At 41.5% G+C, this 23,945-nt stretch overlaps 1 protein-coding gene across 1 annotated transcript in view; it reads left to right on the forward strand.

Moving 5' to 3' along the window:
* The first annotated feature begins 1,024 nt into the window (after positions 1–1,024).
* The window catches only part of cand1 (cullin-associated and neddylation-dissociated 1), a 29,104-nt gene continuing 6,183 nt past the window's right edge, over positions 1,025–23,945 (forward strand). The window contains exons 1-22 of the mRNA XM_080754487.1: positions 1,025–1,341; positions 2,957–3,032; positions 3,580–3,647; positions 6,763–6,917; positions 8,393–8,516; positions 8,748–8,835; positions 9,934–10,111; positions 10,248–10,353; positions 10,575–10,720; positions 13,168–13,319; positions 13,894–14,034; positions 14,181–14,322; positions 15,326–15,534; positions 16,616–16,784; positions 17,106–17,195; positions 17,353–17,506; positions 17,740–17,977; positions 18,629–18,817; positions 21,263–21,406; positions 22,109–22,247; positions 22,696–22,872; positions 23,780–23,875. Coding sequence (XP_080610613.1) covers positions 1,274–1,341; positions 2,957–3,032; positions 3,580–3,647; positions 6,763–6,917; positions 8,393–8,516; positions 8,748–8,835; positions 9,934–10,111; positions 10,248–10,353; positions 10,575–10,720; positions 13,168–13,319; positions 13,894–14,034; positions 14,181–14,322; positions 15,326–15,534; positions 16,616–16,784; positions 17,106–17,195; positions 17,353–17,506; positions 17,740–17,977; positions 18,629–18,817; positions 21,263–21,406; positions 22,109–22,247; positions 22,696–22,872; positions 23,780–23,875 — 3,049 coding nt within the window. The 5' untranslated portion in view covers positions 1,025–1,273. The remainder of the gene's footprint in view (positions 1,342–2,956; positions 3,033–3,579; positions 3,648–6,762; positions 6,918–8,392; positions 8,517–8,747; positions 8,836–9,933; positions 10,112–10,247; positions 10,354–10,574; positions 10,721–13,167; positions 13,320–13,893; positions 14,035–14,180; positions 14,323–15,325; positions 15,535–16,615; positions 16,785–17,105; positions 17,196–17,352; positions 17,507–17,739; positions 17,978–18,628; positions 18,818–21,262; positions 21,407–22,108; positions 22,248–22,695; positions 22,873–23,779; positions 23,876–23,945) is intronic.

Here is a 23,945-nt window from a genome sequence, read left to right on the forward strand (position 1 = left end):
ACACTTTGGCAGGAAACACCAAACCGGAAACAGTTTTAACCCCTACTTGCGCATGCGCAAACTACTTGCGCATGCGCTAACTGGGTTAAACTGTTTCCGGTTTTGTGTTTCCAGCCAAAGTGTAGTCCGTTTTGAATACAAAATGACGTAGGATCCCATCCGGTCTAGACCGGATCAAACAACCTGTTTTGTAAACGAAGACCAGGCTTTCTCCCAGCAGAAAGCCTGGTGAGGCGAGGTTAGGATTTCATCCAGTTCACAGATGTGTTATCAAAACCAATCGCTTCAGCTTATTCTATAGAATTTAACGATTGACAGTGTCAAACACCTTTTGGAGGTCCAGCATGACCATGCCACAGTATTTGCCCAGAGGTCTAACGCGGACAGTGTACATATAGTCAGAGTTAAAGTGGTTTGTGGCCTAGAACATTGGTTCTCTAAGTGGATTCCAGGGATCCCAAGGGGTTCTTGAGGGAGTTCCAGGGGCCCAGGTGGTCCCCAGCTAAATGATAGTTAGGAACCGAGTGGATCAGTGGACCCTTATGGCCTTATGGGTCTGTAACTCATTGTACAAAGGGAACCACCATTTGTACACTCTGAGTTAAATTAACATTGACATAATATAAATTGGGGTCTCGGAGATAGAAATGCCATTAAATGGGGGTCTGTAGGACCGTAGCCTAAATGCATGTCAAACTGGGGGTCCTTGAAATTAAAATGGTTGAGAATCTCTGCTAGAGCTGTAAAAATCTTCTGTTATGGGGGTCCCTGTGGCCCCCCATGTTTTCAAATGGGGGTCCGCTGGCTAATAATAAGTGTCAATTTGAGGGTCCTTGACATGAAAAAGTTTGAGAAGCACAAGCACTGGCCCGTCTGGCCGAGAGATGCATGCATACCATATGCATGCATATACCAAACATTGATGGAGAGAAGAAAAAAGAAAAAAAAAAACCTGTGAACTTTAACCCCGCAGCAGACAGGCTTGCTAGCCCCGCCCCCTCTGCAGAGAGAACGGGACGTCCATTCAAACACATCCAAACTCTCCTCTCCACCACCGCGGGATGCGAACCAACAACCAGGCCTGAAGCATCTGGAACGCAAAAGCGTCTCTGCAGCACCCCGCCTGTCCTTCAGCTTCTTCCAGCCAGCCTGCATCACCTGCACCAACACAACGGTCAGCTAACGGTCGTCAACGGTCGGTCAGTGACGGAGCAGCACTGGTAGCAGGAAGGAGGCTAACAGAGGAGCTAACCCACCAACACAACACGCAAACATGGCGAGCGCCTCGTACCACATCTCCAACCTGCTGGAGAAAATGACGTCAAGCGACAAGGACTTCAGGTACATCATTGTTTTTAAATTATACATAATTTCCCCCACCTGCAACCTTATAATATGTGGATACACGCTACATTTAGGGCAGAAAATGTTTCCTGACTAATAATGAACGGGCTAATTATAAGCTAGCAGGCCACGGCGCTATTCTGTTTTTTCCCCCTCCCTTTTAATTACACGTGCAGGTAGCACGAGCCATGTTGACACGAGGTGCTTGTAGCGAAGCAATAGAACGTGTCAGACAAACTACAACAAATAACATTTCAATTGCTTTTAATAAGCGAGCGAAACACAAAGCGTGTTTGTGTGTGTTGACGTTTAGCATCGGCACGCATGACAGTCCAGCTAGCTGCATGCGGCTAATACTGCTAATCAGCATGAACGAGAATTTGAGTTTGTTATTAAACGGTTTAACAAGGTAACAGGTTATGTTTGTTGTTGTAAACAGCTTGCTAACTGTCATGGTGTGTGTTGACGTTTATAGCATCCGTAGTTGGCTCCCCCTTGGTAATCATCACGGGCTGCATGTTAGCACTACAGAGGTGCAGCTAACTGCTGTCCAGCTCATTCTAATGTGTGTGTGTCCATTTAAAAATTAAACGCGTTATCAGATTTTGACCATTCAACGTGTATTAACGTGCGAAGCTAATTGAGTTTTCCCAGTATTGAATGACATACCAGATATAGCCGTCATTTATGCAGTCTAGTGTTAGCACAAGGGGTGTGGTAATCTCTGTAAAACAGCAACATGGGCTGTCAGCACACAGCAGCCCTGGAAAGTAACTCATGTTCACAAGTATTTATGTACTGGAAACGAAAGTAATTAGGTATTTGTGAAAAGGAAAGCAATTGATGTTAAAGTATTTGTGCTGGGTTGAGGTGACTAACTGCACATTTTAATCACTAAAATACTGCTTTTAACACTTGAGGATTTAACTGAAGTGTTTTGAATCATGTAGAATTGTGGCCTAAAGCAAGCTAGATGGAGAGTGTTTCAGCAGAATTCACTACCACTGTGAAATACTTTAAAATAACTAAATTAATGGATCGGTATTTTACCAGCCAGAGGATGCTTCTAGTAATTTGTAGTAATGTCAACTACCCACAGCCTGAGCCAACCATAATCTTATTTTTGTTTAACAGAATAATAATATGATTCTCGGTATTAACGGCAACAGGTGGAAACTGCTGTTTTAAAAAATAATAATTCATGTGATTGTTAAAGAGTAGCGTGGCTCCCAGGTTAGCTGTCCCTACTCTGCCTGTTGGTTTGTCTGTGGCTGTGGTCTTAAAGGAAGTCTGTTTCTGTCTGAGGGTGAACGCTTGCTAGTAGTGTGTGTGACTGAGAACGAGTAATCTTTTCATGTTGAGACTGGAAGCCTGTACCAACCTGTATATCTACCTTTCTATATGTCTGATCAGACATGAATGTCTGTCCAACTCTGAAAAGTACTAACCAATCTATCTACCAGTCTATGGGACTGATCAGTCATCTCTGTATGTCTGTCTTTGAATATGTCTGTCTCTACTTTATGTCCATGTCATATTGCCTGTCAGAACCTCATTATTCCCACTGACAAATGACAGTATCCATGTGTAAACACACTCTCACTCTCTCCAGGTTCATGGCAACTAATGACCTGATGTCTGAGCTGCAGAAGGATTCAATCAAACTGGATGATGACAGTGAGCGGAAGGTCAGTTAATACCAGTCACAGTTTTGTACAATTCATACCAGTCCATACTGGTTTTGTACTGTCCATACCAGTTCCATACAGTCCATAGCAGTTCATTACTAGCCTGATTTTACTCAGCAGTCCACTCAGAGAGTGGGCAGGTCTATGGGCTGGAGCCAGGCTAGTTCATTACAGTTATGTACAGTTAATACCAGTTGTACATGGCAACATACAAGTACGGTAGATACAGTACATAGTTATACATAGTTAGCACCAGTTCTATACATTCTGTACAAGTTTTATTTAGAAGTGGTGCTGTTATTTGTGAAATGTTTCGAAAAATCTTGTGAAAAATGTGGTATCCTTTTCATCAACAGAAACACAAATCATCTGTTATGGGGGTCCCTTGAAAAAAATCTTTAGCGATGGGGCCAAATAAGTCCTTGACATGAAATGTTTGATTACTTATATACAGTTCATACCAGTTCTATACCACCAGATTTCCTGAATGAATATGACTGAAACTGAAACCACATTAGATTGATTGATTGACTTAATTGATTAACAGGTGGTGAAGATGATTTTGAAGTTGTTGGAAGATAAAAATGGAGAAGTTCAAAACCTGGCTGTTAAATGGTAAGTGCACGCATACATGAACACACTAGCACACTGACACTACCTACAGTGGTTGTCTTGCCGAGCCATGAGGCCCATAGGGCAGGAGCCTATCTCCTTTTTCTGTAGCATGAGGCAGCTTGACAAGTACACCCCTTGGACATGAAGTTAGTATGTTGCAGAGACTTACCCCAAAGCAGGGAGGCACTGGGTCCTATCTTTAATGACCATTTTTCAGACACTCTTAACCACAAGGCCACTGAGCTGGTTGTCTTGTAGCAGATATTCCACTAGGATAAGTTGGTGCTGGTAAAAATGGGAAATATATTTTTCTGGAAGAAAATATATCACAAATCTGTGAAAATCATGATGTAGATGACTATATGGTGGTCTTTATGTTGCACTTGTCACACACCCAGCCTTTATTTGGCCTGGTTAAGGAGTGGTTAAAGGATGGAGAGGGTGATGATAAGCTTATGCTGATTGGTCAGCTGCTGTATTTTCCTTAGGGGTTATACAACAGTATACAGTGCAGCATAGCTGAATGGTTAGGGAGCCCGCCTGGGAAACCAGAGCCCCTGGTTGTCCCAGGTTCGATTCCAGGCCAGGGTAGCAATGGCAATGTGTGTCACTGAGTAAGACTCTTAACCCCTAATAGCTCACACGCTCCTTGTGGGCAGCGAATCAGCTGGGTTGGGCTGAAAATACAGAATTTTCCTTGCGGGAGGAAATTGGTATCTATTATTATAATTATTATTATTATTAACAATCTGTTAATACACTAAAATACAACTGTGGTCCTTGTATTTGGTATCTTGTTGGGACGTTTAGATCCTGTGCTAGGGACTGAGATGTGGTACTGCTTGACGGTCAAAATCCGATTTCTCCCTGGAGTAAGAAAGCGTGCTCTATAACAACACTTGCATGCCACGGGGGACCTGGGTTCGATTCTGGGGTAGGACAAACAGGGTTGCAGGGAGTAGTTCGGTAGAATCTAGAGGGTTAGTCTGTGTGTCCAGAGCTAATCTCGCAAACTGCCAAATGTCTGTGTACACTACCAGTAGGCCACAGAAAACCTGGTTATTTTGGCTACTTTTGAAATTATTGTGAAAGTGGTTGATGTGTGTCTGGGTTCTATCAATATTTAACCTATGAAGAGTATTAACAAGAGCTTGTGACTAGATGACTACATTGGATCCATTGGAACACAGGTTATTTTTCCATATCCTGGAAAGTAACGTTTTTTGTCTTATAGTTTTTTTTAAATATTGGAATTTTGATTTCATAATGAAACTCAAAGGGGCTCTGAAAACCATGCCCTAATTTGGAGAGATACATCATAGATGACTGAACTGAAGTCACAGGCTGGCCACCAGGGCTGTAATCTAACCCTGTTTTAATTATTCGAAATTCGGGGGGGTTTTCCAAATGGACCATAGAAATATCGAACAATCGGACCATCGAACGTACTGTACCTTTAACCAAATATAATTCTTTATAGAATCCTATGGGGGGCGACGAGCTCCTTTCGGAACCTCTCCCTCTGATATACAGCTCCAAGATGAGCTGTATAAAATAGGGAGAGGTTCCAAAAGGAGCTATTCTTATCTGTAAATATTTTCTTGTTTGTGTAAATCAAACTTCGGCGTGAGTTTCGATGCTACAATCGAATGGTTTTGCATTTTAATCACAAGACTCGTAGCTTTAAGATTATATATAACACGGCAATTTAAGCGACGCACACACTTGTGTACACGCTGATATAGTGGGAGAAATATGTAACAAAAAAAGGCAAATGTGTTCACTTCCGGCAGAAAGCGTGAAAATTTGCACCTTAGGGTATTTTTGTGCGCTGAATTCAAAAATTGACGGTCCCAAGCAATTTTCCCATGGGATCTTGTGGCTCTCATTCACTTACCATACTAGGGAAAAAAGACCCCCCAAAAAATCTTCTTCAAGTAGCATGTGAGGGGTCAAACTAGGTGTTTTTCGGGATTCTGAATCCATTGCAAGCATTTGTTTTGCACGAAAAACATTCCTTTCCGAGAAATGGACACAACAAAACTTTGAAAAGTGATGACTCATCACTAAACCATAGTTTGTGGGGTCCATTTCTTGCCCAAGGAATGTTTTTTGTGCAAAACAAATGCTTGGAATGGATTCAGAATCATGAAAACCCCCTAGATAGACCCCTCACATGCTACATATAGAAGATTTTTGGGGGGTCTTTTTTTCCTAACCCTAACCCTATGGTAAGTGAATGAGAGAAAAGTGAATTTGAGAAAAGTGCTTGGGACCGTCAATTTTTGAATTCAGCGCACAAAAATACCCCTAGGTGCAAATTTTCACGCTTTCTGCCGGAAGTGAACACCTTTTTCACATATTTCTCCCACTAATATGTCGACCGTGCGTGACTTTCCAATTATTGTAAAGACAACATATAGGCACTGGGCAGGCTACTGTGATATTCCGAATAGGCCTATCACATTCTGATAATATATTTTTCTTGTAAAAAAAAAACCCTGAACCCGTTCATTTAGAACTTTGATTGCCAACGTAACGAACGAACGTTCAAACGTTTGGTTATAGCCCTACTGGCCACATGAAGTCTGAGATGCATGTTTAAGCCCCACTGTCACCATGTGCATCCCAAGTTCCACACAATTAGATTTTGGAAATAGGGCTTAAGTGGTTAGCCTACCCTAGACGGCAGATGTTCACAACGCATTGCAATGTAAGCTTGTGAGCGTGAAGATTTGCTATTTACGTTGAAGAGATTTGTGGAGGGAAAAAAGAAGGAGGTGACCAATTGGAGACCCCTGGACGACCTGTTAGTCTGAAAATATAAGCCTATGCCTATTGGATCAACACATTTTGATGCCAGCATTTGTTGCTCTCCTCATCAACCCTGTGCAGGTTATAAACTGTGAATTCCTATGAGGGGCTGAAGAGAGAAGCCCCTTCTCTAATGATAGCCAGAGAACACTGTGATCATGTACATATAACCTCATCTATGTAGGCTACTTTGGGTGAAAGTTTTTATTAATGCACATAGTGTCCCATGAGAAGTTAGTTGGCTACCAGAAAATAAAAAAGCATTTTCCAGCTAACAGAAACGTCTGTGTTTTGTGCTTAGCCTGGGCCCTCTGGTGAGCAAGGTGAAGGAGTACCAGGTTGAGACCATCGTGGACACGCTGTGCACCAACATGCTGTCTGACAAAGAGCAGCTCCGAGACATCTCGTCCATCGGACTCAAAACTGTTATAGGAGAACTTCCTCCTGCCTCTAGTGGTATGTTTACTAGTACTGTTAATAATGCTGTTGCTGCTACTACTGTTATTACAACTGGTACATGTTAATACAAATGTTATTACTGCTACTAATAATTTGAGAACCTCCATCTGCCTTTAGTGATATGTTTAGGACTGTTACTATTACTGGTACTAATGTTAATACTAATGTTTTTACGACGGTTATTACTACTACTACTAATGTTATTGACTTCCACCTGCCTTTAGTGGTGATGTTTGCTACTACTACTGTTAATACTTTTATTACTACAATTACTATTACTACTTTCACTATTGTTAAAGGAGTAGTTCACCCCCAAAATGACTTTTTTTTCTATTGATTACTCAGGCCATGGAGAGTAGAGTTCAATAATATTTTTTGGTTTTTGTCACATTCCTAAGACAAAATTTTGATTCGAGTAAATTTACCCCCATTGATTCCGGATGGTGACCCGGTCGAAACGGGTCACCATCCGGAATCAATGGGGGTAAATTTATTGTTATCACATTTTTGTCTTAGGAATGCGACAAAAACCAAAAAATATTATTGAACTCTACTCTCCATGGCCTGAGTAATCAATAGAAAAAAAGTCATTTTGGGGGTGAACTACTCCTTTAATACTAGTAACTGATACTGCCTGTATTCATCAGAAATTATTTTCTAATTAATTTAGGTAGTTTTATAATAGACTGTGAATGTGAATATAAGAACTCTTACCACCCTTAATTACAGCATATCCTGGTTAAGTTATGTATAAAAATATAGACGTAGGTACCGGTTCCTGATTAAATTAACACCGGAATAACACCTGGGGCTACTGGTTAACTCATTGCATGCCAGGCCCGATAGTCCCGAGATTATTTCAATGTCTTTCCCCGCCAGGCCCGATAATCCAGAGAAAATAAAAAAATAAAAAATCAAAAAAAATGTTTTTCAAAAAAGTTTTTGGACCCCAAAAACTTTAGTAGGCATGATAGCAATCGCGAAATTGCATGTTTAACCCCCATAGCAACCCCATCTTTCAAACATGGCAGCCATCTTTGTTTACATTTTAGGAAAACATAATGGCTGCTATCTCATGAATGCCTGAACGGATTTCCATTCGGATTTTTTTGTTTGAAAGCTGTGAGCAATGTGCAGACACGTGGTGCATTATCTAGGCATGGGTGTGCATTATCCGTGCACTATGAATTACATGGAAGTCTATGGAGACAGAGGCAGGGGAGAGTACGAAGGTATTGTTAAATGGCGGGGAATGTGTTAAGCACATAGAGTTAGAACACCACCAGCTGCGTTCTGAATGTGTGTGATGGAGTTACGGTGTTCCTATGTGCACTGACGTCACGTTGCAATTAGCCGCGTTCAACACTCCATGTGTACGCGTGAAACATAATCGAGAAAATCTCAATCTCAGCCCGTAATGCATATTTATGCATTTGCATTTTGTCAATAACAATGTCAATCAATCTTGCTAGGCTCAGCGCTAGCAGCCAGTGTTTGCAAGAAGATAACTGGCAGACTGACAAGTGCCATCGCCAAACAGGAAGACGTGTCTGTTCAGCTGGAGGCGCTCGACATCATGGCGGATATGCTCTGCAGGTAACCACACTCACTGTGCGTGTGTCTCCATTATCAAAACGCACAGACAAATGTAACATGGGCACTTAAATCACTCATTGTGTGTGTGTGTGTGTGTGTGTGTGTGTGTGTGTGTGTGTGTGTGTGTGTGTGTGTGTGTGTGTGTGTGTGTGTGTGTGTGTGTGTGTGTGTGTGTGTGTGTGTGTGTGTGTGTGTGTGTGTGTGTGTGTGTGTGTGTGTGTGTGTACACAGACAGGGAGGATTGTTGGTGAATTTTCATCCCTCTATCCTGAGCTGTCTGCTTCCCCAGCTCACCTCTCCTCGCCTGGCTGTCAGAAAGGTACATCTGACCCCTAAAAAAATAACTATATTAAAATAGTGGTTACCTAGTGGTGGGAATTGTCATTAATCTTAACATTAAATTTAGATTTAAAATAAATTATATTTTCATCAGTGACAGTGTTATTATTTTGTTGGATAGGTGGTTATTTTGAATGATGCCTCTTTATTACATTTGTTCTTTAAACTTGATTCAATCTGGCTAATCTTGATTTTAATATCACCTCTTCTGTTTTCTTCCCGGTATTGTCAAACCAGCTTAAATAAAAATCTGACTTCTGGTACCTTATGTGGACTTCAATATAAGAGCGCTGTTGAGTTTAGTTGAGGAGCCACTGTGCTTACTCGCAGCTCTTTGCTCCCTCGGGTAGGCTGTTTAGGGGCTTGTGTTTGCAATGATACGCCTGCTTTATACTTAGTTGCTTGCTGGTGTTGTGCCCTGAAGATGGCCAGTCTGCATTGTGAACTACACGACATGCAACCAAGTATAAATCGGGCATTAATGGACATCAGGGCAGTGGCATGGTTAGTAGGGCTGGGTGATATCACAATATCAGAATATTTAGGACCAAATTCCTCTTATCAATATAGAGATTCTAGAGCAGAATATTGGAACAGTCAGGTAAGTTTACTGTTGGCAGCATTAAATTAAATGTTAGCCAAATCTAGTCTCATGTCATGATATTGATAGAATTATTGCCCAGCCCTAATGGATAGTAATGATTGCTGGCATGTGATGATGAGAACAAGGCCATATTGAAATACAAGGCTATTGAATACAAAACGTGTTCTAGTTATTGAATCAAAGTTAGAAATTACATTTTCGTGACAACTCTTTGATGTTTTACTAATGAACTTGTAGTGCGTTAGTACTAATGATTATTCATTACACTAATGACAGTAGTATCAAAGAGCTGGTACTAATTAATATTAATGTGAGAGTGTAACACACATAACTAATCAACTAATTTACTTTCATTACAATTCTGCAACAGGAAGTCATTGTTAATCATATTGTTATGGTAGTACAGGACCATCATGGGACTGGTTCACACGTGGTGATGTTTAAATGTTAATATTATAATTGTTTTGTTCTCAGAGGACCATCATGGCTCTGGGTCACCTGGTGATGTCATGTGGGAACTTGGTGTTCATTGACCTAATCGAACACCTGCTGTCTGAACTGGGACGCACATGGGACGCCCTGAACATGTCAACTACCAGAACATATATTCAGTGTACGGCTGCTATCAGCAGACAGGCTGGACACCGCATAGGTAAGACGGCTAGATGGACAGGTCATCGCAATGCTTGATTTTCTGTCTCTCGTCAAAGAAAATGATTTATTAAGGCATGAGGTCAGCATATCGGTATTGGACGATGTTTACTTAAAAATGTCTGTCTATATTCCAGGTGAATATCTGGAGAAGATCATTCCGTTGGTGGTGAAGTTTTGTAACGTTGATGATGATGAACTGAGAGAGTACTGCATCCAAGCCTTTGAGTCCTTCGTTAGGAGGTACTAGTACACAGTTTATTGAAAAATAAATCATTCATTCGTCATTTTAGTTTTTATGTAGTTTTCAGTTTGCTGTTTGATTTTAGTTTTAGTTTTGCAAGTGCAGAAGTCGTTTTAGGAATTGACCAGTGTTTTAGTTGAACTTTTTATTTAGTTTTTAGTCTTACTTTTAGTTTTAAAACTGGTAACAGGTGCAATAACACTGTAGATGTTGTTGTCAGGTGTCCTAAGGAGGTGTACCCCCACGTTCCCACGGTGATCTCACTCTGTCTGCGCTATCTGACCTATGACCCCAACTACAACTACGATGATGAAGACGAGGATGACAACGCTATGGATGCAGAGCAGAATGATGAAGATTACCAAGGTAACACACAGAGCAGATATATACACAGTAGTGTATTTCATGTTGAGAAGTTTTACCTGTCAGTGATGTAGAGCAGGGGTCTTCAACAGGGGGTCCGCGACCCCTAGGGGGTCCGCGGAGGTACTGCAGGGGGTCCACGAAATTATTGGTAAAAAAAAAAAAAAGATTTCAAAAAATGTTGTTTTTCACATTTATGTTAAAAAATAAATCATGATTCTATCTATTTTGAATAGCTTGAATACATGATTACTATGCAATTGACAGATTGTTGATATTATTGACATTGGTTCTCAGTTAACACATATGGTGCCAACCCCGAGTTTCCCGAGTTTGTATTGGTACTAGTGCTTTTTTTTTTTCAAATTTTCTTTTTTCAAAACATTTTTTTGTACCTCCAGAAATGTATTAGGCATGATCGCGATCGCGAAATTGCATGTTTAACCCCCATACCAACCCATTCTTTCAAACATGGCAGCCATGTTTGTTTACATCTGAAGAAAACATAATCGCTGATAAATCATGAATGCCTGAACGGATTTCCAAGCGGATTTTTTTGTTTGAAAGCTGTGAACAGCATCTACACACGTGGTGCATCATCTAGGCATGGGCGTGCACTTTTTACACACTTGCACAATTACATGGAAGTCTATGGCAGGGGTCCTCAAATAGAAATCTTGAAGGTCCACAAATATTTTTTTGAACCAGGTCCGGGTCCGGAAAAACAAATATATTATATATATATATATATATATGTATATATATATATATATATATATATTTATAAGTAATGGTCTGTTTCCAGATTCTTTATTAAAAGGGTATTAGGTCCTTAAATTATGACTGTCATCTGGCCTGGGGATTCCTCCAAAAATCATTTGGGGACCTCACTTGACTGAAGTGCAACAACCCATTGAAGGGAGATTACAGAATGTTTAAATCAAAGTGGAGCAGAGATATTTTGCGCTAATGTTTGTTGCTTTGTTTTCTTTTAACACACTGGGATAATTTTCGAATAATTTATGCTTGTGTCACAAGTTCTCACAACATGAATATCGATCTGAAAACAAGTACCGCGCGTCAGAGACTAAAGCGGCTCGTAGCTCACTCGTGTACTGAGTAGTGCAGCTCACAGCTAGCTTAGCTGCATGGCTAGCTGCATATCCATGCAGAAAGAGAGAGACGACGGTGGCACGTCCCGACAAACTCTCTGGAGAGAAGATTACAATCCTACAAACGTATTCACGTTGATGTTGTTGTGCGTGAATGAAACCCACTGGTTTATAGTTGCGCTGTTGCAGGCTGCAGCTCCGAACGCTTACTACTGAGACGCTTCGCTACCGTGGTCTGTGCAAGGAAGATTTTGGGTCTGTGGAATGAACTCTAGTGACCCAGCTGGCATCAGCCAATCAGCTCGTCGTTGTCCTTGTCCCTCTCTCTCTCTCTCTCTCTCTCTCTCTCTCTCTCTCTCTCTCTCTCTCTCTCTCTCTCTCTCTCTCTCTCTCTCTCTCTCTCTCTCTCTCTCTCTCTCTCTCACACACACACTCACAGCGCATGCAATGAATGAAGTGAAACGAAGCGTGGAGATATTTTTCCTTTTTTTTTTCTTTACTATAATTCGTCCTGGGTCCGGTCGGCGGTGCCTCGCGGTCCGGACATGGACCGCGGTCCGCCTATTGAGGACCCCTGGTCTATGGTAACCATGGCAACGCGAGACATTGAAGAGAAAAAATCATTGCAACATAAGTGTTAATAAGTAGTATGTTTAGAAATGGTAGTGGTACGGCCCACCCTGCTCGCTGTAACTTGTACATGTTTAAAATAAAAAAATAAAAAATATGTCGTAGCCCCGACCCCCCCACTCTACGAGGTGGTAGGGGGTCCCTGCTCCATCTCCTCATCAGTTTGGGGGTCCCCGGCCTGAAAACGTTGAAGACCCCTGAATAGAGTACAGTGATGATGATTATGACTACAGTATGTACTATGTGCACCTCTAGGGATACACAAAGGTACAGCAGGGGGTACGTGAGACCAAGTGCAAAATGGAAGGATTTATTTTACTGTTTATTTCTAAAACGACAAACTTCATGTCATGTGAACCTGCTGATCTGTAAAGTAAATAAAACTAGCACTAACTGAATAGAAAGCAATACTTCCCTTATGCTGTTTTATTTTGTACATATTGACGTGAAACCTGGACTGTCGTATGAAGGGGGATTCTGAAATATCGGCAATTTTGTTTGTTATTGTTAGATCTTATATTGGTCCAATGGAGTCAAATTAGTTTGTTTTGGTTCCTCAACATTGCAGTAGCAATGACGCATTAACAAAGAAATGACGATAAAGACGTGGAGTGATAGTAAGACTAGAAAATGCACTCCTCGATTATGATGATCTAAATAGTGATGAAGAGTACGGTGAAGCTTATGATGATGATGATCACCTTATAGGCAGTGATGAAGAGTACAGTGATGATGACGACATCAGTTGGAAGGTCCGTCGTGCATCGGCAAAGTGTCTCGACGCTGTCGTCTCGACCAGACATGAGATGCTGCCTGATTTCTATCGCTCCGTCTCCCCTGCACTCATCGCGCGGTTCAAGGTACTGTTGCACTCCTACTGTTTCACTTCATCTACTGTATCACTCCTACTGTCTGTAATTCCTATGGTGTCACTCATGACGCATCATTATTACTACTGTATCTCCCAATGCACCTACTTTGGGAGATAAAGTAGCAATGATGAGGCACTCAGCCTGTGGGCTCCCAAATAATTGGCAAACACTTAGGTTTTTGATGATAATATAGCATTAATAATATATATTTTAAATTCTTTTTACAGTTAAAAGTGAGTTTTCATTGTGATACCAATAAACAGGAACTAAAAGTATACTATTTTAGTTCCATTGATCCAAGCTGGAACACAATAAAATGATCATAATATGCTCACTGTGTTGAGATTTTCAAGTGGGCTCTGATCCAGAAAAGATAGAGAACCACTGTCCCAATGTCTAGTAAAAGTTCAGACCAAAGAGTTCCACAAAACCAAACAGTTTTGCACTGGCGTCGCTTGCTGAACATATCTGTTCTGCAAGCTTTGTAGATCTGATATTTTTGGCATGTGACATTGTTGAACGACAGATCAGTTATTCAAACCGTGTGTGTGTTTGTTTGTAGGAGAGGGAGGAGAATGTGAAGGCAGATGTATTCCATGCATATCTCTCTCTGCTGAAACAAACCCGACCAGCTCAGATGTGGATGTCTGATCCAGATGCTATGGAGCAAGGAGAGACACCTCTAACCCTGTTACAGAGCCAGGTACACACACAGCTGCAAACATCAATTTACATTCTATTGATTTATCAGCGTCCTGCAAAGTGAAGGTCAGAGACGATACATTTTTTATTATCAGGACTCGGAGGTTATCATCACATGTAGTGTGTCCTTTTTGTCTCTGACTGTAGGTTCCTATGATAGTGAAAGCTCTTCATAAGCAGTTGAAGGAAAAAAGTGTGAAGACGAGACAGTGTTGCTTCAACATGTTGACTGAACTGGTGAACGTACTTCCTGGAGCCGTGGTTCAACACATCCCAGTACTAATACCAGGTACTACATTAACTATTACAACACAACACTACTGCTAGTGGTCCAACACATCTTAGTAATACCAAGTACTACCAGTTCTGTTATGCTGAATTCTGAAAACCGGTCAGGTTTCATCCGTTAACTGTGGCGAGGAGCGACCACTGCTTTCTGCACCGCGGCAGGAGGTGTATTCAGCTAAAAGCGGTGCGGCAAAGTAGGGAAAAGTTTAACTTTTCCACTGCAGCTGACTCTTTGCAGTGAGACAGAGCTTCAGCCAACCAGAAGCATGCTGTGTTTTGAAATGGGCATGGATTAGGTTTACAGACTAAATACTCTACGGAACGTACTGATTATCCTCACGGAGGAAACTGAACGACTCAAAGAACGATAATGTTTGAGGAATTGACCAAATTCGTCCCTGTTCACACAAAAGAAAGAATCACTTTGAACGAATCATCACTACTGGCTTGTGGCAGAGCAGCGGATTTCTCGCTGGGCCACAACTTGCCTATTGACAAATTTGTCACCTATACCTTGAACACACCCATTATTTAGCAGAATCCCACAGTGTGGAAATTTGCTCGCTGCCATTGGTGTGAACTCAGCATTACAATACTACTACTACCTGTAATTGCTGGACTTATAAGCTGCAGGTTTTTTCCCATTTTTTGAACCCAGCGGCTTATACAACGGTGCGGCTTATTTATAGATTTTTACAGCTAACGGCCAGTTAGTTAGTTTTACAATGGTCTTTAACAAGGATTTATATATAGATTTTTACAGCTAACGGCCACCAGGGTCGCTCTAGCTGGAAGCAGGAAGGACACCTGCGGCTTATAGTCAGGTGCGGCTTATATATGTAAACATTTGTTTTTTGTTCTAAATTTAGCAGGTGTGGCTTATATTCAGGTGCGGCTTATAGTCCAGCAATTACGGTAGTTACTGGACAGGTACTGGACAGGTATAATGACTGATGTCTTCTCTCTTTCGCCCCTGCGTGTGTGTGTGTGTGTGTGCATTTCAGGTATAATCTTCAGTCTGAATGATAAGTCCAGCAGTTCGAACCTGAAGATCGATGCATTGTCGTGTTTGTACGTCATCCTGTGCTCGCACCCCCCTCACGCCTTCCACCCACACATCTCTGCTCTCGTCCCACCTGTGGTGGCCTGTGTGGGAGACCCTTTCTACAAGATCACTTCCGAAGCCTTGCTAGTCACACAGCAGCTGGTTAAGGTACAAGAATTAAAACTTCACCTCACTTTGATGCACTGTATATGGGGGGGGGGGGGGGGCAGTCTGACTACAGTTGTAACTGTAGACTAGAGGGTTTAAATGGTTAAAATGATTTTGCATTTCATACCTTTCATCTTTCAACCTGGGCAGAACCCTCAACTAGTTATGTGCTATAGTCAGCAGAAAATATAGGGATGTCCCGATCGGATCGGGGGATCGGTGGCCGATCACATGATTTTCAAAAGATTGTAATCGGGAGAAAAGGATCAGGAAACATGTTATTTTAAAATATATAAAAAAGGATGAGCTTTATTTTATTTTGATCCAATGCTGCACTAAGTGAAAAAATTAAATAAAATGAGCTATATCCATGTTGGATAGAATGGATAAAAACAAATAAAAAAAAAACCTTAAAGTTATACCATACTTTTTTTATAAAACAAATCTTAAAATGGTCCTAGCTGTTAAATCGCTAAAGTTTTAGAACCCCCACTCCGTTATTTTCAGCTTCTAAAGCCTTCTCTTTATATGTTTTCTATGATCCCTGCCCGGGACCGGTTTTCGCGGAAAAATTGCGTCATCACACTACCGGCCAATCACAGCGAGGGTTATACACTGCCGGCCAATCACAGCGCAGAACATACACTGCCGGGCTCTCTGGTGGGTTTAGGAAACACGCCTTCAGGAAGTACACTGCAGTGTTTACACTGGAGGAGTCTAGCATGTAACTCCCCAACCGCTGCTCGTAGAAGGACACGGGAGACCTCATTGAAAGCGTCTCGGCGAGGCGAGGCGGACGCGGTGGTCTGACGGCCTGGTCCGCGAGCGAAAAACGGACGAAAAAAGCAAACGCGACCGCGGTTTGCTATACTGCTACAGACCACCAGTTGAGCAACTTACACAGTATAGCTTTAAAGGACAACTTGAATGCGTTTTTTCTTTTCTTTTTCCTTAATGCATCGGGAAAGATCGGTATCGGCAGATACTAAAAATCAAATGATAAGGATCGGATCGGGAGCAAAAAAACTTGATCAGGAGTCAGGACATCCCTAGTAAAATATATTGTGTTGTGTTCTTCCAGGTGATCAGACCTCTGGACAGCATATCGGAGGACTCGGAGAGTTTTGACCCGGAGCCCTACATCAATGACTTGTTCAGCTGTACAATCAAGCGCCTGCGAGCTGCTGACATTGACCAGGAAGTTAAAGAAAGAGCAATTTCCTGTATGGGCCAGATCATCTGTAACCTAGGTAACCAAGGTTTACATTCTATGTATGTGCAGACGTGTGTGGGGAGGAATCAATTGGAATAACGACTAAATTGTGGAGAAAAAGAAGAAAAAAAAACTCAATTTAGTTTTTAAAAGTTAAAAGGCAGGGGATGAATATACCTGATTTGTCACAGAACATGTCTCCATGACAACCATTCCAGTATTTATTGGATCATAGGCATAGAGATGAAAGAGGGGGGGGGGGGTGAGAGCGGGTAAAGTAATGAATAGTAATGTTGGTTTTAACACATCTTCCTGCTGTACCTCCCATTTCATCATGTCTTCTTGTGCCGTTACCTAGGTGACCGTTTGCCCACTGAACTCCCTGGAACACTGCTCATCTTCCTGGAACGACTCAAGAATGAAATCACACGACTCACTACTGTTAAAGGTGCTACTACCTCAATAAACACTACTAGCACTATACCAGAGTCATTACAGTTAAAGGCTCTGCAAGTGCTACCTCACTAAATACAGATGTCCTACTATTAAAGGTACTATTGCTGCAGTACACAAGAGTAAAATTGTTATTTTCTTTGTTCCGTTAGCGTTGACGCTGATAGCAGGCTCTCCTCTTAACATCGACCTGGGTCCCGTACTTCACGAAGCTGTTCCCATCCTCGCATCATTCCTCCGCAAGAACCAGAGAGCTCTGAAACTGTGTACATTAGCTGCGCTGGACATCCTGCTGAAGAATTACAGGTACCTCTGTCAACCGGTGACACACTTATTCATTCTAACAGTTCCACCATGATGGATGTCGTCACTGTCGGGTGGAAACCTTGTATGTGCAAAACTACGATTTTCAGAAATCGCAAACGTATCCCCAAATTCCCCATATTGTTGCGTTATGCCGATACAAGGTTTCTACCACGACAGCAATGATATAATTGTTCTGATCAACGTTATTGATGATCTTCTATTGAATTGATCAGTTCCTCAGTGACTCCAGCCATGATAGACGCGGTGCTGGCTGAACTCCCTCCCCTCATATCAGAGAGCGACATGCACGTGTCTCAGATGGCGTTGAGCTTCCTGTCCACGTTGGCTCAGACACACCCCTCCTCCCTGGCTCAGCTCAGTGGAGGAAACATCCTCACACAGCTCATATCTCTGGTTCGATCCCCACTGTTACAGGGAGGAGCACTGGCAGCCATGTTGGACTTCTACCAGGTAACGACATCCTGACACTGGGCAATTAACCGAAAATATTATTGTTATTTTATTGTTAGTTTTTTAATTATTTCTTTTAGTTTTAACAACAATTCATGGGTTGCATTTGTAGTCCTAAACAGCCATGTTGAGGACCAACACAGGTATTTCAATGTGTCTGATTGGCACAGAACTAATGTTCTACGCCAATCAGAACACCTTTGTTGGTCCTCAACATGGCTGGTGTAGGACTACAATTTCAACCCATGAATAAATACATACATAAACCACAGGACTACATGTAACCACACTGTACATTAACAGTAAAATAAGACTGTAATAGTTGACTATTTAAACGTATAAATATTGTAATGTGCCATACTGCCATTACAGCGTTGATGTCAAGGAGAAATGTCTGACAATTAACCGAAAATATATATATTTTTTTCTTTTTTTTTGCACCAATAACCGACTTGCCTGTGTATGCCCTACTTGTACTACTTCTACTGATTCTACTACTTCTCTCAATCCTTGTACCTATTTTTCCTCTTTTAATCCCAATCATCTACACTTGACTTCTCTTCCTCATCTCCTTCTACTCTTCTCCATATACCTGCTGATGATGCTAACAGAACCAGTTGACTAACACATGTTGTGTGCGTGTGTGTGTAGGCTCTGGTGTCTACAAATACAGCCGGTTTGGGTTACATGGACCTGTTGAGGATGCTAACGGAACCAGTCTACTCCCAGAGTTCTGCTCTGGCTCACAAACAGGCCTACTGCTCCATTGCTAAATGTGTGGCAGCACTCACCAGAGCCTGTCCAGACGAAGGACCTGCTGTCGTGGGACAATTCATACAGGTACATGTTTCACTGTCGAATGTATCCTTTAGTCTTCTTAAGCTTGACTTAAACTTTGTCATATTATGGTGTCGCGTGGATGCTGAAAATAGCTTATCTAAAAGCTCACAGCCAACTCCGGCAAGCGGACACCATGAAGTATTAAAAAAAGCCCAAAGTCCTCCATGTTGGGTTGGAACAAACACCAAACCAGGTTGTTTTCAATAACTTCGCCAGATTTCATCCATTGTATTGAAAGTAATTGTTGGTTCCTCCAAATTAGGGATGAACCGATTACAGGGGTTGACACTAACGCCTGCCCGACTAACCGGGGCAAGTAAATAAAATGGTCGGGCAGGTGAAAGTTCCTACCAGGTTGCCCGACAGGGCAAGTGCGCATTTTGAGTAACATAATGAGAGTTTACACACTTGATCAGGACTAGAATGCTGCTCCGTCTCTCTCTCTCCGTCTCTCCTCTCAGTCCCTCCCTCCCCACACACACACACGTGCCAGTGCCACTGACACACACACAACGCAAACACACACACACACAACGAGCTCCGTCGAAAACCAAGCTCACATTATGAAGAAGACACGATGAGCACCCGGCTGCCTGCAACTCGTTCTAAATCAGTGGGTTTCATTCGCGCGAAAACGTGTTGTGAATACGTTTGCATGATTAATCTCTCTCGAGTGTCTGTCGCTAGCCTCGCATAGCGAGACAATATCATACTGCGTGGATACATATGATATCTCCCTTGTGTTAGCAATGGTAGATAGAGTTTAGCTGCGCTAGGCTAGTCTGTCGTGACGCCGACGTGCCACGGCCACCTCCTGTTCTGCATGAAGCAAGTCAGAGTCACGAAACAAAGCTAGCCGCGAGTCGCACTGTCACTGGAGCGAACCACGAGCCGCTCCGACGTGCGACACGCTGTTTTCAGATCGTTATTTACTTTGCGACACAAGCATAAATCATTTGAAGAAAATCCCAGTTTGTAAAAAGAAAGCATCAGAGCAATTAAACACAGCGCAAACATCTCTGCTCCACTTTCATCTATTACATTCTCTTCTCCCTTCCACGGGCTGTTTGTTGTTCTAAAGTCAAGTGAGTCAACCTGTGGGCCGAGACCCTCCAGAGGTCCCCAAATGATTTTGGGGGGGTCCCCAGATGACAGTGAAGTCATAATTTAAGGACTTAAGAGATAGGACCTTTTTTAATAAAGAAAGAAAAGAAAAAAGACAATTACTGCATCAAAAGTAATCAACAAACTAAAAACAAACATTAGCCAAATTGTAAAATAATATAAGAAAGAGGCAAATCTTGAAAATAGCCGATCTACAAGCTCACAACTCTCAATTATGTTTTATTGGGGACCCATAACATTTTTCTCTGACCCATTTGAATGACCACGTGTGGGTCCCAGGACCCATTACAAGCAACATCACTGCCCATAATAAGGTAACAAATAAGTTAAAAGAACAGTAATTCAAATATTACAATTTTACCATTATGAGGGCAAGTGGCCATGACCTGAGGGCAAGTAGAACATGACCTGTACTTGCCCGACGGGCAAGTGCCTCTGAGACCTTAGTGTCAACCCCTGGATTAAATGACTAGACGACTAAACGTTGCTACACCGGAAATACTTAAATGAAATACTTGGTTATTGTTTTACATTTTACATTTCTATAACTTTCACTCATCTCAGTTACATGTCTCCCTAATAAAATGTTCCAATATTTTTTTTGTATTTTTGTGTGATGTCATCATTTGCTGGGTAAGCTTGTTTCTAAAAACATCTGGCTTGTAAGTTCTGTGTACCTCGTGAGTGAATTCATCTATGTCACTGGTTCTCCCTGGGTTCCTTAAGGGGGTTCTTGGGGATTCCTAAATAATTGATAGATAGGAACCCAATGGACCCTTTCAGATCTCAGAAATATGATCTGTGTAACTGTTACATCAGTACGAGCTGCGAGACTTGACCTCTCATCAAATGTTTAAATTCGAGTTCAGATTGTTGTGTAGCCATAAAAAATGAACTGTATATTGTTTTTAAAGGAGCTATAGTCAACTTATTCTTGAAAAACGGACACTAAAATAAAAATGTTTCGAATTTTTTTTATAAAAAAGATTAAGCTTCATATATGTGTTTCTATTCAAAAATTACCACAAAAAGCGTAAAATAATGATAAAACAATCATTTTGGCCTTTGTCAGACTGACTTTCCCGCTTCTATGGATTGATAAGGGATGTAAACAAAGTCAGCCTGACAATTATCATTATTTTACTCTTTTTGTGGTCATTTTTTAATAGAAACACATATATGAAGCTTATTTTTTTATAAAATATTTTCGAAACATTCTTTTTATTTAGCGTCCGTTTTTCAAGAAAAGGTTGACTATAGCTCCTTTACCTTTTGTATACTAACGAACCTCATCTGAATGTTTAATTTTGAAATGAACAGGATGTGAAGAACAGCCGCTCCACTGATTCTATCAGACTGCTAGCTTTGCTCTCTTTGGGTGAAGTCGGCCATCATGTAGACCTCAGCAGCCAACCAGAACTCAAGACTGTCATCCTCGATGCTTTCTCCTCCACGAGTGAAGAGGTGATACAGCCCCATCCACCCAAATTGTCTTGACCATTTCCCACAAACATTCTTACCAAACGGCATATTGTTTCAGAGGAAAATTGTAAGTAATGCCAGTATGGCAACCAGATGGACCTGAATGATTCCCATAAAGGCAATGTCAAAGGTCAAGGTCAAATCTTTATTATCCCGCAAGGGAATTTTGGTTGGTATAAAGGGCAATTGAGCACAGCACCATCTCACAGCCTAGTTTTAAGGTGAAAGATTCCACTTGTTCACTTAATTCACCTATCAAATCAAATCAAATCCAAAACGGTAGCCAGTCACAGTGTGACTCTCCCTCTGGATGATGGGAAGTGATAATCATGTGTGTAACTACTATCACTTTGAGCCCCCCAACACACACACACACACACACACACACACACACACACACACACACACACACACACACACGCACACACACACACACACACACACACACAATACATACAAATGTCTTTTGGGAGAGGAGTGTCTTGCACCTGTGTCTTTCCCATGCAGAGGGTCAGACAGACACGCCCACAACCATTGAGCTATGCATGAGTAGCGCTCTTTCTGTGGCCCCTGAAATGTTAACTGAATCATAGCTAAAGATGTTGTCTCTAACAGTTTTTCCGCACCTGTATGTCTGTCTCCATCTATTTCTACTTGTCTATCTCTCTGCCCGTCTATCTGTAGGTGAAGTCAGCAGCCTCCTATGCGTTGGGTTCGATCGCAGTTGGCAACCTGCCAGAGTACCTCCCCTTCGTCCTTTCAGAGATCTCTTCTCAGCCCAAACGACAGTATCTATTACTGCACTCTCTAAAGGAGATAATAGGTAAATTACACTGCTATACTATTTTAGCAATTAAGCAGATTTATTTAGTACTGTGACAACTGCAGATGGAAACTGGGAACAGAAACCTGACTGAGATGGGGGATTGTTTGACACTGGATCTGACAAACAAAATCCACCATGTGCTCAAGGAAAGTGTATGGCAATAGTAAAGTTCTCCTTCCCAATGATAGAGAATAGCAATCACAGAGCGGCTTTGATATATTTAAAATAATAAAATGATCCGCTTTTCGGTTATTCAATTAATCAAAAAAAAATCATTGATAGGAGTGATAGATAGAATCATTTCTAAGAAGATAATCGATAGTTGCAGCCCTATTTACATCCCAGTGTCGGCTTCATTAGCAGATCTGACACCAAAGGTGGCTTCAGTCTGTATTTGTAATAGTATACTTACATGTAGAGTATAATATAATGTGCTTTGTTTTAGGCTCTGCTTCAGTTCCAGGTCTGAAGCCCTACGTAGAGTCAGTGTGGACTCTGCTGCTGAAACATTGTGAGTGTCAGGAGGAAGGAACCAGAAACGTCGTTGCTGAATGTCTGGGAAAGTTAACTCTGATAGACCCTGAAACTCTACTGCCAAGGCTGAAGGGTTATCTACTGTCAGGTAAATATATACTGTATCTCTGTGTATATACAGTACACACATGTATACACTCTCCAGTGACTGTATTAGTCACATTAACGCACATTTCTAATCTGCCAATTATATGGCAGCAACTTGTTGCAGTTAGCCATGTATATGTCACAGTACAATTAGCTCTTTCGCTAAGCCCCACACACTCCACCCTGCCAGGCCAAGATATGGCAAGCTCTGCTTCTCGCCCATTGACTTTATGTTGTATGACAGCTTTTTCCCCATATGAATAATCGATCATTTCAGGAGCAAAAGCTTCAAAATCACTCTTAAATCTAGTCAACAAGGCCTGCAGTAGTCTATGCATTGGAAAATGTGCATTACATTATTTCAAAAACTAAAAACATTGGAAAATGTTAGAGGGAGAAACAGTATCCAAATCTATCAACTTGTTATTATCATTTATCACCGGTCCTGAAGGTAGAGTACTGTATGTTGATACAATACTTATTTGTAGTTTGGACATTGCAAATACCTCTCTTCGTCAGCAGAGGGAGACTATGGACATAACATTGACAAGCACTGTTTGTTAATGTTGTTTAACTAATTTAATGCCACCATTTTCTTACCTATTAACGTGCACAATGGTTCATAGCTCATGCAACACACGTGTGTATGCCGTTACCAGCTTTCAAACAAAGAATACATCTGCTTGGAAATCCATTCAGGCATTCATGAGATGGCGGCCATCATGTTTTCTTCATATGTAAACAAAGATAGCCGCCAAGTGTTGAAAGATAGAGTTGTTCTGAGGGTCAAACATGCATTTTGTGATCGCGGTCATGCTGAAACAGGAAGTCGGAAGTAAAAAAAAAAGAAAAACTCTGAATATAGTTGCACTATTAATGTTGATGTTTAATTTGTTAATAATTTTTAGGTTCGTCTTACGCGAGGAGCTCTGTGGTAACAGCTGTCAAGTTCACCATCTCTGATCATCCTCAACCCATAGACCCTCTACTGAAGAACTGTATAGGTACACACACACACACACACACACACACACACACACACACACACACACACACACACACACACACACACAC

The sequence above is a fragment of the Nannobrachium achirus genome (assembly GCF_963921795.1).
Source record: "Nannobrachium achirus genome assembly, chromosome: 23".
Taxonomy (NCBI): domain Eukaryota; kingdom Metazoa; phylum Chordata; class Actinopteri; order Myctophiformes; family Myctophidae; genus Nannobrachium; species Nannobrachium achirus.